At 53.6% G+C, this 14,780-nt stretch overlaps 1 protein-coding gene across 1 annotated transcript; it reads right to left on the bottom strand.

Annotated features, from left to right (window-relative positions):
* Positions 1 to 8,927: 8,927 nt before the first annotated feature.
* Positions 8,928 to 12,977, bottom strand: GGS23DRAFT_580992 (P-loop containing nucleoside triphosphate hydrolase protein). Its single transcript, XM_051517152.1, has one exon. It carries the CDS (start codon positions 12,757 to 12,759, stop codon positions 9,091 to 9,093), a length of 3,669 nt encoding a protein of 1,222 aa, XP_051369051.1. The 5' UTR covers positions 12,760 to 12,977; the 3' UTR covers positions 8,928 to 9,090.
* Between the last annotated feature and the right edge of the window lie 1,803 nt (positions 12,978 to 14,780).

The following is a 14,780-nucleotide window of genomic DNA, read 5'->3' as shown; positions in this document are numbered from 1 at the left end:
AGGGAGGCCATCCCCCGTGTGCTTAACGCCCCCAATGTAGGTACGTTATGGCCTGTACGGATGGACGGATGTAGATAGAAGGTCCCAAGAAAAAAAAAAGCCGCGACGGCCGTTTCGAGGGCTCTCTCCCAGGTCAAAAAAAGTCCCGTCCCAGTCTGCGCTCCCGCACCAATAAGTCCGGACTCGGTGAAGAACTACAGTACTACCTTAGAGCTAGCTCGATCCTCGGCCTAACCAGTTCTTGACGACCCTGGCCGCGCAGCGTCGCGTTGATTGGCAGGGCTGTCACCAGATCTCCCGGCAGCAGACGCGCCCAGTTGGGACGATGATGTCGCGTTGTTTTTCTTTCTTGGAGCGATCCGCGACGCGACACAGTCAGTGCCCTGTATCCGACAGAACGGCTGCAGTGTGAAGTTGGTCAAGGGGAAAGATGCGGGCGAGGGAGAGCAGGCAATCAGTTGAGAGTTGCTGTGCTGCGAGAGAACAAGAGAGAGTGTGTGTGAAAGAGATGTCTTCCGGTCGATGGCTGTATCCTATCAACTCGCATAGCCGTGCCCATATATGCACGCATATGTACCTATGTAGCCATGTGTGCGTCTATATATTCGTATATTGCACGCACATGCGTATGTGTACATATATGTCCATCTCTCTCGGGGCCCTAGGCAGTGTTATTCGTTATGTAATCGTATCCCAAGCTGAAAACACCGCGGATGGGAAGACGGGAAGACATGATGCTGGTAGGGGCACGAGAAAAGCTCTGCGGTCTCGATTTATCGGCCCGCGCCTCTAATCAACCTCGCCGCCGGTCTGTGCAACTCCCATCTCTCTTTTCCCCCGTCCCACCGCACGGCGAGAACACTCTCCCCGAGTTACTAAGCAGCCCTAGCAAATCTCGACGCCGTAACCTGGTGATCTGATGCTATTCCGTAGAGTGTGCTGGCTCCCTGCATCCGGGAAATGCGCTCTGCCTCGGCCGGGTGACATTCTTCGCAACCCCTCTCTCCCTCCCTCCCTTCCCCCCGTCCCATCACGGCTGCGTGCTGTCCGTGGGACGTACGTTCTTCAACGTCCCGTTCCGTGAGCCTACCTCCCGTGGCCGGGTTGCTCAACGCTCCACCACCATCATCGGCAAGCCAGGGCTGGGTGTTGTTGGCGATGCTCATCAAAATCTTGTATGCAGAGCACATCCTCACGCCTAGCGCCGACTTGCGCTAGTTTCTGGTCTCCGCGTGTCCCTCGCCTTCTTCGTACGCCGCGTGACCGTATTCGAAATACCAAAGCTTACTTCGGGCCTCGTACCACCAATGAAAGCGCCTGAGGTTCACAAGTCGCTCATCCCATGGGACCACCACACTACCTGTAGCAAGAACGTATCGGCTTCTTCTCATTTTCCTCTCTCCTCTCTTTCTCCCCCCCCTCTCTTTTCTCTCGATCGTTGTCCAGGATTACTAGAGCCTAGAAGCCACCGTTCTTCTCCCTAGTATGTAACTCGGCTGTGTCTGACTTCATACGGCCAGCCTCTTCCTCGACATCCCCCACTAAGCCTTGCCTGCGAGACACGCTTTGAACGCAAAATATTCCAGATTCTTCTCCAACTTGCGAAGAAGACGACCTCGTATTGCCGATTACATGTCTCTCTCTGTTACCTGTGGGCCTGTAAGCATTTGTTGAGTGGGAAGTGCGGGTTGCCCGACGACGCCGGGTTGGGGGAGACAGGGACAACCTTCGCCTTGTGCTCAAGCGACGCAGATGTCTGTCGTGCTCGATCTGATGAGAAACTGCCTATTTGGCCGGTTACCTTACGAGGCCCATTGGTGGACCGGCCCTTGGAATCTTGTCCAACGGTGCCACAGGCCGTGGCAGTGCCATTCTGGCGAAGCCATTATCCGTTGAGGTTCGGTGTCGCCAGGAAAGGGGTACGTTTCCCCACACAGACTTGGTCGGCTATTAGGACCCAATCGTCGGTCCTGTGGCTTGCCCAGCTCTGTCTGCATGGGAGATGCAGACACCTATTACTACGACGAGTAATGGAGAGCTATATGTCTGGCGTACATATATCCATATATCCACGCGTCCATGCGCATATATAAGGCGAATGCATATACTATGTAGGTAGGTATGTGTATGTATACAGAAATGCGCACACCAAAGAGACCGCCTCTTAGCCCCGAAAGCACCGCCGGCGTTGCCAATGGGGGATATAGCTAAGAGTATCGAGATAAAAACGAAACACACATATATCCATACATGTCTTTGTATATACATGCATTACATTAGGTACATACCTATTATAAAACTCCAGCCCTCAAGCAAGCACCGGGTATTACTCTGCCGATCTCGTCCAAGATACCGTACGTAAACTGCTCGCTGCCTGTACCTTGCATTCGTCGGACAAAAAGGGTGTGTAGGGTGATGTCGGAAGGCCTCTTCGACGAATCCCAAGGGTGTCGAGTTATCGCTCATATGCCTATGGTGGGTTGGGTTGGTCTGAAGTAGGCACCTTTTCCGCATCAGCCTCCCTTTCCACACAGGTGCAGCGGGGATGCTCGGCCAGAGCGAAGTCCGAGATCTGCATATACAGAGTAGATACATACATGGATACATGCATACAAGGTATCTACAAGGTATGTAGGCACAGACTGGGGGAGGAGAACATAAAAATTTTCTTCCTTTTCTTCTCCTCTGTGCTCCTTCGAGGATCGTGTGGGGTCTCCAGTTGTAGACCAGTCAGGACTTTGATTGCATTCCACCGCTTTGGTCCGGGTCAAGCTCCTTGGTGGCTCCCTTGCGGGCCTCGCTCATCCTGGACCTGGCCGCCATCACGAGCTTCCTAACCGATTAACTGCCTACACAACGAACCCTGGCTCCTAATGCCTAGGCAGCACGTTCGATGGGGGTTTGGAACATTTTGGAACATGACATGGGAGCGGCACGTTGTTAGTTTAGCTCGGCGGTTTTCCACGTCGGATACTGCCGCCCGTTGGTCCCTACAGCCTAATTGTATATTCGGTATCCCAGTTGGTGTCGTTGGCAGAGGGAAACCAGTGGCACGACGACGCCGGCCACGTCTGCCCACGAAGGTGGCAACCCGTCGACACCAAGATACGTTTCTTTTTTTTTCTTTTTTGCTTCCCCCTCGCTTGCTGGCTAGGATCCAATTTTAGTCACGGTATAGGTAAGGTGTCTTCGGCGAGGATTGCTCACATACCCGGAGAGCTCTGCCGAGTTGCAGTGCATCTGACCACATGCGAGATCCCTGAGGTCCATATACGGTCCGTATGGGAATGGTCCAAGATGGGCATGGCCCATATATGTGTATGTACGTATGTACATCACATACATACATATTCATCCACGGGGAAGCGTCTCACACGATCCCCAACCCGCCCTTTGGCCCCTCAACTCTCCCTTGCGCATAAGGTAGGCTGACTGGGTCATGAAGAGAGAGTGAGTCTGAGCGTGGAGTGGTCGAGGTCCCGTTCGAAAGCCCTTGGTGCCGCGCCGCACCACCGACCGCTACTCATCTCGCGCACGAATGGACTCTGAAAAGGGGTCGACAAGATGCACGAAATCCCCTTGGGGTGATCCAGTCGCTCGCGGTCGTCCTGCGCGCACACTGTGCTGCGTGTAAAGGTTTACGTGCATGCTCTACGACTTCCTGCGTACAATGTGCACCCCTACTTACTTAGATGTGGACGGAGGGCCTGAGCCGGAGTCGAGAACACCCCCGTTTCGATCGCGAGCCAGCGCACTGGCGTCGGGTCGGCATGACGTCGACCCATCGTCCCGCGACGTGATTGCGTGAAATGCGACGATGCAGATGCGGCAACTTGCGATCCTGTCGTTCTCGTGCGGGACTTACCTAGTGGTCAGCAGCCCTCACCTCCCTCTCCTGGCCGAGAACCTTTCCCCCTTTCCCCTTTCCCCCCCTTACAGCGCAAGCCAAAAAATTTTTGCCCTCCCCATAGCTCTCCAGCTCCATTGCACCGCAGCCTCGGCAACCGGACGAGAATATCTTCAGTTCTTACTACGTAGCGGGTGCGACACACCTGTCCCCCGCTCGAACGCCGTGTCCCTGCGGTCGTCGGCGAGATGAGGCGGCCGGATGGGTGACTTCCCCCTCTTCCCCCAAGCCAAGGAATATGCCGATATTGGATTTGTCAACTTGAGCCCGCTCTCACTCTCTCCGCCTGCAGGTAGATTATCTAGATTATCTCATCCGAGGCCATCCGTCCCATGAGGTAGGCCGGGGGTGACCTACGTGTCTGGCGGGAAAAGAACTGGAGCCGGGGAAAAGACCTCGCGACGTGGTGGCCAGCATGCAGGAGCCCATCGGCATCGGCATCTTCTCATCTAAAGTGTTGCCTATCTCCGTTGGGCGCGTCGTCCAGTTTGGACCTCTGTGTATGGTATGACCGGGCGGCGGCAGCAGGCAAGTCAGCGCTGACGGCGTTCTTGAGCAGACTTTTCTTTCCCCATACCGAGTCACGTCAGCGGCGTCTCTAGGGTCGAAAACAATCCCCCTCCCCTCCTGGTTTTCAGCATACGCCGTGCAGCGAACTTAATCTCTCCAGTCCATCTCATCTATCGCTGACCGTCCACTCGGGAATATACACGCCTCTCCGGAGACGTGCGACGACCTGGTGGTCAGAGACGCCTTCTAAGTCGTCATTCGCTGGAGAATGTGTTGTCCCCCTCTCTCGCTCTCCCTCAGCAGTGCGGGAATCCTCCCGAACTTAGCTGTGTGACACCTCCCATGCTCTGACGAATCCGACCAGCCGGGATGGCGTCTATACGGAGACTCTAACTATTTTGGCCCAGGATTCTTCTCGGGAACGACCTCGTTTGGCCTGGGAGACGTGTCCGCTCGTCGATAATTCGACGGGGGAGTCACCCCGACGGCGACAAGGCCCAAATACCATATGGACGTATGGTTGAGCGATACATACCTACTTGGTTTCTCACGGTTCGGCCACCTTTCCTTTTTACTTTCCCTTGGCCGAAAGAGTCGTACTCAGGCCGTTCGATCTTTCGGCCAAGGTCCCAACGAGTTTTTCGCATGCACGGGGGTCAACTCTGGCCAGTAAGGTCCGCAAATAGGTCCATAGGCCCTGGAAGAGGCCAAGCCCCTCTGATGCTATGTCGCGGGCCGTTGTCTGGTGGGAGGTGACACTGACGTTGGGCAGCTGTCACGTCAGAGAGATTCACGAGAGACACGCCTTACTTACTACACCATACACCCCGTCAGGCCAGGTCTCATCCTTTCCTCCTCTCGGCCGAATTTCCTGTTGTCTCGTCTGCCCATCTCTCTCCTTCTCCCTCTCGCCCTCTTCGCCGCCATCTCGTATTTCCCACCGCCGTCAGGCCACAAAACCTCGCCAACAGGAAACCGATATTTGCCTACAACCGGTAGCCTAAGACGAGCCGTGGGGCGACTTAGCAGGCAGGCAGGCAGATATACCGTACCTATCTCCCAGGGCCTGTTCTATGTTGCATACATAGGCCTAGGCCTAGACACGCGTCACGTTCTAGACACGCCAGAGAGCAATTCCCGCACAGCTAGAGGTAGGAACCGTCTCCCAGCAGCCTGGCCTTTTCCCGATTTAGCCTGAACCGACGACGGGAGACTCGTTTCTACTGGATATCTCGGCCCATCGCCGACGACCAGCGTAGCCCTAATGCAAGGGACGATGTGACCGTAGCCTTAGCTTAGCTTACGAAGACGAGGGGGGGTAGAGAAATATAATGCCAATGCCAATATCAGCCTGGTGGTGTGGCAGCTCCCAATTCGCCTCATGCGACCAGCTCTTGATTGGCCGACCTAGCTGAATTTTTTTTTTTCCTCTCTCTCTATCCCTCCTTCACCTGGCGTACTCTCTCCTTTTTTTTCCTCCCTCCCGCGAATCGTCGATTCTGACATGCCCCGCGTCTTCCCGTCCTATCCGCTTCTCGGTCCGGCACACCTTAACCTCGTAACTATGCAGATCTCATCTTATTACCGACTTGGGGGAGAACTTGCTTCTCACCTAAGCCGCGGAGGATGATGATGAGCAGGGTGATGTACAACACCGGACGAACGATCACATGAGGTAGTACTTTAGACACGATGCGTACAGGACGAGACCCCCCGCTAGGGAAGCCATCGTGCATGCGGTGGTGACTGGTCGGCTCTCGTTGTTCTTTTTCTTTCTTTCTCTCTCTGTCTCTCTCTGTCTATATTTTTCTATTTCCTATTGGTCGATTCAGTCCTACATGGCTTGATCGTCCCGGCTCGGTGTGGGATGGATGGCCGGGAACGCATACATACATACATACATATGTAGAGACCCCTCCCTCCTCCTCTCCGCCCCCCCTGGTCCAATGCAAGGTACCAGAGCGACTAAATCACATCGAGCTGAAAGCCAGAGCAACCAGAGAGCAGAGCGATACGGCGCAAAGTCTTACCCTTGCCAGAAAAGTGAAGAGGGAGAGAAAAAAAGGGCTCCATATGTGATCGGAGCATGCCCACATGCATATTATCCCTTTCCTGTTACTCTTACCAATCTGATAACCCTATGGTTGAAGCGCACGCGCGCTTCTCTCCAACCGAGGCGTCTAAAGTGCATCATCATATACCTGCCTACTCGCCCAGCTACCTACCTACCTGCATACGTATGTGCTAGACAGGATCGATGCATCCGTACTGTCGTCTATGTGCTCGGGGGCTAGATCCCTCGCCCAGACCGTCCCATGGCGACGGCATTCATCTTGGCTAGAGCCCTTGCAACAAAACAAAAAGCGGCGACGACCTGATTTCCGTCCGGCGGCAAGCCGCTGGTGATCGGGGGCGGCCGGTAGACAAGTCGGTAGGTATGTACAATATTACCAACCAACCCGCCCCGCCCACCATCCTGGAGGCTGTGTCGAAGTGTCAGCTTTTAGCAGATCGACGGGGCGGGACGGGTGACGCCATTCGCTAGTTCTGTCGCGCGGGGAGGAGTGGGGTGGAGAGGAGAGAGAGGACAGAGGTAGGGTGGTATGAGGTTTTGACGATCGAGCTTCCTTCGTCGTTTTTTCTTCCGTTCTTCGGCTGGTTCTCACCTGGCTATTTTACGAACGCCAAGCTGTCGAGACGCCTTCAAATTTCCCGTGCGGCGTCAGACGATGTGAAAAAAAAACCGCCTTTCCCGACGAGAGCTGTTGCTGCGTGTGAAATCGTCAGCTCCCAACGAACTTCGTAAAAGCCGCGTGTATAGGGGACGAAAACGAGGCACTCCGCGGAGCCGGAGAGGGTGAAGAAAGAGAAAGGGGAGAGAGAGGGGCGTCGGAAAGACAGCCTCCTCTTAGCCAGCTACTCTTGACGTGACACGCGTTGGATGGGTTTTATTCAGTACGGGCAGTGAATGCCCAACGAGGCTTTTTTTTTTTCCTTCCCTGCCTCTCTCTCCTCCCTCTCGATTCCGCCCCCCTCGCCCTCTTCTCTCTGACTCACCCTCCCCCTTTCCGACCTCTGCGTGTTCGTGTTTTTTTCCTTTCCCCTTTTCGCCCCCTTCCTTTTGCGCCTCCCCGTCACCTCATGTTCTCCGTCTCCCCATCCGTTTTCTTCTGCCTTCCGCGTAAAGTCAGGCCGAGCAGCCAATGGACGACCGATGGGCAGTGCTACGCGAATCCTCGACCACGATGCTCCTGGCTGAGGCGATGAATACGACCCTGCTCTGCCCTTGTTTGAGGGCGGCGACGACGCCGGCGACTACGTGTCAGCCCAGGTATGGCAGGAAAACGAATAAATTAAAACGCGGATATAAGGAAATAGAAGAAAGCAGTCACGCCAATTAATCAATATATGCAGGTACGGGATGACGGTGGCGGCCAAGGTAATGTACACAACCGCATCAGGTGTGAGATCTTCGTGAGCTTCTGCCCGCCCGCCCGCCGTTGTTGAGCATGTTCTCTGCTAATACCCCACGGACTCTCGACCCGGCGTATATCGGAGTTCGGCCACGACATATCGATTTATCGGCATTCCGGACGCCCTCGAGGTTCCGATACTAATTACCGGCTCAGAAGTTAAGGTTACCGCACGGGACGGCATACCTGTTGGATAATTACAATGCGGTACGACTCTGGCGTTACCGGTTTTCCTTCTCCCTGGCTTGTTGGGCCTTTTTGCATCCTTCTCCGAAACAAGGTGCTCTCTTTCCGAACTATGACATTGACACGCATATGGCCATGGTGTAGGCGATGATATTGGGACCCCGTGAGACAACCAGTGTTGGACTCATATAAGTCGGCGAGGGCATCTACACCTGGCGTTTATGCTGTAAGGGGTAGCGACATATCTAAGTGCTTTCGGCGTCGATGGCGCGCCCTGGGTTTGCCTGGGTTGTTTATGTAATACTGTATCAAGTAGCAGTAATTGTCTTGCAAGCCCGTTCCATTGCTCTCCCTCGAGGTCGTAGGCAATGATACTACCAATAGTCGGCTCACTGACAGTAGGCCCTGACCTTGTGCTTACCTTGAGTAAATGATTGTAGCAGAATAAACTCGTGATCTTCCAGCGCCTTAGTGAAGGTTATTCTAGGCTTAGGCCATTGGCTTTCCCCTGAATTAGGCCCGGATAAATACTACCAGATGAGCATTGTCATCGTTTACCTTTGCACGTTATAGAAATCTGGGAGGGAATTCAAAGGGTTTCCTTACAGCCTCGCTCTACTGAAAAATGTATATAGTTAGGTCTTCTCCCCCTATCTTAATGAATACTAAGAGGTAAGTCGGAGCTCGACACTATTTTGATCCCGAAAGCTCTCTTCTTTCCTTCTTTTCTTCTACCTACGGGAAGATTCCTATTTGCCTCTGTATCCTACAATGATCATATGCCTAGGAGTGGATGATCTCGTACTTGCTATACAGTGGTGATGGGTCTCACTGTGGCTACGGATCTGCGATGTCGTCGACCTTACTATTGGGCAATGTCAAGGGTATAACTCCTCGGGGACGATAATAGCGCATAAAGCTCTCGCGACGAGGGCATTTTCTAGTAGACATAGCTATAATACAAGTGGATAGGCGTTGTTTTGTTCCCCCTTAGACCAAAAAAAGACTTTGCTCTCAACTATCTATTACCAGCTCAGTCCCTTTAATGCCCGCTTTCATAGTTAAGACAATTGCCCCGTCGCCTTCAGCGCCGCTCCCTTCTTCGGCGAGCTTGATCAGGGCCTGGCTATGAGTGATGACAAAGACGTATTCTAACCTCTCCGTCATCCAGCGGCACCACTTGAGCACCGAGGCTTGGCCAGATGCGTCCAGGCTGTCGAAAACTTCGTCGATAAGCATGTACCTAGCCACGTGTGCACTCCTGGCTTGTCCCATCATGAATAACGCGAAAAAGAGCGCGAGGTCGACGCGTTTCCTCTCGCCGCTGCTCTTCTTAGCGTACTCGAGGGCCGGGTCTATCGAGAGCGAGGGGTCCAGCACCGAGGCAGGTTCGGGCTTCGTATTATCGAGCTCCTTATCGTATTCGCCATCTCCCTTAAATAAGGCACCGATGGTGCTAGTCGCCATGCTGTGCGCGTCCTGATACATGACCGTGAGGATTTGCCCCAGCAGCTTGTTAAGCTCTCCAAGATGACGTTGCATCACATATCGACGGAATGTCGCCTTGGAAGCCGTAACCTGGCGGCGCGTGAAGGCAGACTGCCAGAAGGTGAAGATCTCCCGGCGAGAGTGTATGCTCTCGACTTCTTGGTTTAGGACGGCTGCCTGGTGGCTGAGGCTTTTGAGGGGCTCGGCATCCAATTCGACATGCCATCTGCAGGTGGAAATTTCCTTCTCGTTGCTAGTGATCATGAGATGATATCTGTCCAAGGACGCTTCCCAATTCATCCTTTCCACGTCCAAGCTTTTCTCCTCTTCCTCAAGATCGTGTTGTTTTCGAAGCAATCTCTGCCTTCGACTCTCACATTCGCGTTGTAGACGGTTATACCGATTTGTCAGAGTCTGTAACTCACCAATCGCAGCAGTCACCTGGCTGGGAACATTCGACGCTCTCTGGACTGTCAGGCTTTTTAGAGCAGTGCGAGCATCATTTTCACTCGCGAAATTCCTATGGGCAATATCCCGGAGAAAGCTCCCTATTCTGTTCTCCATGCCCGCGACCTTTTTTTGCGTTTCAACGACGTGGTTATTGAGCACGGCGATGGCTCCTATGTATTCATCCCATCGTCGCTTAGCTTCGGCGACCGCTCTGTCGAATTCCTTCTTTGCTCTGTAGTTAATGATGTTAAGGATTGAAATCCAGACACTCTGAAAGATATGTATAGTTTTCAGCAGGAAACCTCGCCAGCTACTTGCATCTCTGCTTTGGTCCTCCTCCTTCTCCTCTTTGGTAGTCGAGGGTGGGATCTCCAATGTGTTGTTGTCTCTTAGGAGACGTTCAAGTTGCTCGTCGAGATAGTGCAATCGCGTACTCGTAGCCTTGATTTCCTGCTTGATGTTGGTACCCTCCCGGTCGATAGATAAACGGATGTGTGCCAGTGTCGCTAGGGCACTTTGCTCCCCTACTTTGCCCTGTGCCTGAGATACCTCATTTTGAAGAGCGAGGAGTTTTGGCTCCAGATCTGGCAAAGCCTGCTCAGTCTCGAGGTCTTTTTGTCGCTGTCTTATCTTAGACCCTCTATCAGTTAAAGAGGCAATATGATTTTTTTCCTTTTGTTGCAAATCACGAGCCAAAGAGGTAAGTCCATCGTTAAGGCGACCCAGCTTTTGCCTCATCTTCTTAACTCGACTCTTCAGATGCACAATTGTATGCGTTATTTCTTTAAGTCTGGACTGTTTATCGACGAGCTCCTCGTCTACTTGATTTGTCATGGAGTTGCAGGCCTCTGCACATCCATCCAGAATCCCTAAACCCAAAGTTGCCTCAATCAACTGCCTCTTCTGCAGCGGTGAGGCGCTTAAAAAGCTTCGAGTGCTTTCGTTACCTAGTAGGACAGTTCTGGAAAACGTATCAAAGTCGACGCCTAGCAACATGTTGATGGATGCTTGAGTGCTCTTCGTGTTGTGACCCTGAAACTGCGATTGGATGATGCCGTCCTTTTCCACAATCGTCTGATTCCGAAGCTTGCTATGGTTTCGGGATCGTGAAATGGTATACCCGTTCGAAAATGTTAGGCGGACGTTGCAGTCCTTCTTAACAACATCGTTAACGACGTCATTCACCCCGAGCCCGTCACGGAGGCACTGTCCAAATTGGCACCACACAATCGCCTCGATGATGGTACTCTTTCCCGCTCCATTATGTCCTACGATGAAGTTCATGCCGGGCCGAAAATGATGGCCAAAATCTAGGCGGAGAGTGCCCTGGACTCCTAAGAAGTTTGTGATTTCGACCGAGGTTGGGTGCGAAGCGAAGATGTTTTGAGCGGCTGCTTCGTGTAGGGCATCGTTCGCGTGGATGGATACGAGTGGCGTGGATGGGTCGAGCATGTCTTTGTACTTGATCGTACAGCTGGTCTTGTCGTGGGCAGAACTGCCAACATCTACGAGCCTCTTTCCCACGAGGGTCAATATTTCCCGCCTACTCTCAAGGATAGACCCGAGCTCTAGGGAGGAGACATATTCCTGGACGACTGTACCTAGGTCGACTGATTCGCGCTCTATCTTCGCGGCCACCGAACTGGGTAAAGCAACGGCTGGATGTTCGGTGATATCGACCGGTCTGACCGTCTCTCGATTTCCATCCGGTTGAGTCTGGATATCGACAGGAAGCATGGTTTTCCCGAGACCCCTGGGCTCTAATTTCCATTCCGGTTCAAACGGTTTCCAATCTCGTACGCTACGGACTCCTAATTTGACCAGACGTTCTTTAGCAGAGATGTATTTGTATCCTGATAATCTCCCCGTGATCATGACATGCTTATCATTGACCTGCTCCGCAGGTACTTGGCCCGTGAGCACATCCTGTCCCGCGACAGCCACGTAACCCTCGGCATATGGGTTCGTGACAAGCGCATCCTCCAGAGTTTCGGGGTCCAGTAAAATAACCCCTTTCTGTGTATCGAATAGGTCTCCCCAAGTAAGCTGCAGAGGGGCCCCGATGTATGTAATGCTCCCGCGGAGGGATGAAGGTTGCTCTGGGCTTTGAAGGATCAATTGATGATTGTGAAAGTGTCCCGTAAAGGTTCTCGCCAGTGGCGCGAAGTATCTGACGCCAGTGAGACCGGGGTACCTCGAAGGCAGGCCGGCCTCTCCCGTCTCGGGGTTTACGACGTGCTTCTGGGTTATGGCTCGGTTTATGGCAAGATGGCCAAGCCCAACCGTTGCGGCCGCGCTCTTAGGATCTAGTTCCTGTATGGCTCTGACAATCTGACCTTGGTCCTCGCGAAACGGCATCACAAACACCCGCCTCCCATCCCACTCGTGGCAGCCCACCTCGGCATGGAGGGTCACAAAGGGAGCGAGCCGGCTGATGGCAAGGGCTTCCAAGGCTGAAGTCGTGTAGTCGTGGCGATAGGCTAAGTCGTGGTTACCTAGGATGATATTCACGTGCGGCACCGCCTCGACTAGCTTGTTTAAGAAACGGTAGCACTCTGAGAGTACGTGGGTCGGCTGCGAGGTGCGTGCGGTGAGAAGGTCGCCACAGATGATGGCGCGGCAGACGTTATAGGTGTCGGGAATGGAGGTGATCCAGTTCGCCGCACGAACGACGCGGTCGAGGTCAAAGGGCTTGAAGTGAATATCGCTAGCAAGCAGCCAAAGGGGACGGGCCCCGATTCCCATCTCGAATCTCGCGCCTGGGGAGGTCGTGGTTCAACACCGACGGGTAAAGGCCGAGGGTGCTGGGAACAGTATATCCGAACAGGGGGCCAGGGAGCAACCCACGCACGCCGGAGTGTTGCTGTGTGCTACGCCATGTGTAGGCCCTAAGCTACAGGAGGAGGAGAGGTGAGAAAATATTGTAGGTAGAATGAGGGCGAATTACCTAATTGCCTACCTACCATGTAGCAGGGAACAAGGGTTAGTGCGGGCCCGTGCCTTAGGAGGACTCTTACCTAATATTAGCAACTCCGGTAAGCAGCCATAGATAGGTACCTAAGAGGTAAGTTAGGTGAGGTAGGTACCTCATATTTACCTAGGTGGAGGTCTAGGTAGGTAGGTACCTACGGTAACCTTGGTAGGTACCTCTATCGGCCAACCTCCTCCTGAGAGACCCCGCTTATGCCCGGTAACTCTAGCTACAAGTTATTGCCACACCTACTAACTAACATCCTTCCTATAATAGGTTTTGGGGTCTTTACATTGCATTAACTTCCTTAATAGGTACCTTAATAGGTACCTACCTCGTGAAGAGTTTTGAGTGTGATTAGGGCGATGAGAGGAGTAGGTTGCTGGTTATCCCCAACATAGAGCCTGCACACAGTATCTGAAGCCGGTGCCAGGCCTTACCTCAGGTCAAGTACTAGGTAACCAATGCGTTCTGATGGCTCTGATTGGGGCGTTGATGCCCAAGTTCCCCCCCGCCCCGTCGGCGACGACGGCGCAGACGTAGGGGTCCTTGAGCCATCGAAGCCGATGCCCGGCACAAGTTAGGTTGCGCAATTACTAGGCTGAAGGCCGGGCTGCCGGGCTGCCGGCCATTTTCGGCGCCGCTGATATACGGAGCTTCGCGAGAACCGGTGCGACGGCCATCTGTCCAAGCTGGAGGGTTCCCAGCAGCCAACGGCAGTTAGCGACTGTAATAAACGACAGCCCACAGGGTCACAACTGTCTTCGCGATAGACAGTCCGCTTACTTGGGCGTACAAGCTCAGTCGGATAGGATAGCATTGGATGATAGCGGGTGCGGGTTTCGACTGTTTCGCCAGTCTCCTCAACGACGTGCATCCCCCACGAAACGTAATATCCATAAACCTATGGAGTTCACCGAGATATCCCTCCGCGGTGGCGCGGCTTCTTGTGAGACTTGTAAGGGCGGCCCGGGTTAGCATAATCCCACGGACCGGTTAGGGGCGAGGACCAAGAAAGTCGAAAAGTGACGATGATAACGCGGACGAGCCAGGTGGTAGCACTGGTATTTCCCGCGTGGTCAAGGCTGGCATCTAGGTAGTACACCTGTCGCAAGCAGATCGCGGCTCATGTGTAGTAGCAGGACGGCTATACCTATCTACTAGTTGATGGGGCTAAGGACCTCTGCTGTGGACGAGGAAACTCTGCTCTCGCGAGAGACCTACTTGGCGCGAGTTTTGGCTGGCGTACCTATATCCCCCGTACATGAGTAAAGGGGGTGCCCTCGTTTGAGTCGTTGTATCGAACGGCACGCCACAACGCACAGCCAGCAGATAAAAACAATCTCACCACCAAGTATGGGATCGACCGTGGATATTCTTTCTCGATGAAGCCTAAAAGCCTCCTTTGTCCCTCTCCCTCTGCCCTCTTCCCTCCCTCCGCTTCCCCATCCCCCCCTGCCTTATCCCTCTCCCTTTCCTCGGGCAGGATGTAGCTGGGAAGACCCCCGGTAGCTAGGGATTGGCCTCGTTAGAAAACGCCCGTGACGTCTGCTCAAGGTCATTTTGATGGTTTGTTTAGAACACGGATAGATGGGGGAGTGCGCTGCGTAGCGGGATCGACCCGGGAATAGGTAGGATGCGAACGGTCTATCGAAGGAGGTAGGTAAGTAGCAGGTACGTACGTGCACCGGAGATAGAGGCTGAAAGAAATCGAAGCGAATTGATAAAGGTTCCGACCGACGTCTGTTGCGGACGACACCGCGATCTTGTCCGCTGATTGGGCCGTGCTGCAGAA

The sequence above is a fragment of the Durotheca rogersii genome (assembly GCF_024521655.1).
Source record: "Durotheca rogersii strain YMJ 92031201 chromosome Unknown GGS23scaffold_24, whole genome shotgun sequence".
In the NCBI taxonomy this organism is placed as follows: Eukaryota; Fungi; Ascomycota; class Sordariomycetes; order Xylariales; family Xylariaceae; genus Durotheca; species Durotheca rogersii.
Note: the sequence above shows the minus strand (reverse complement) of the source record. Positions and strands in the feature narration are given on the sequence as shown.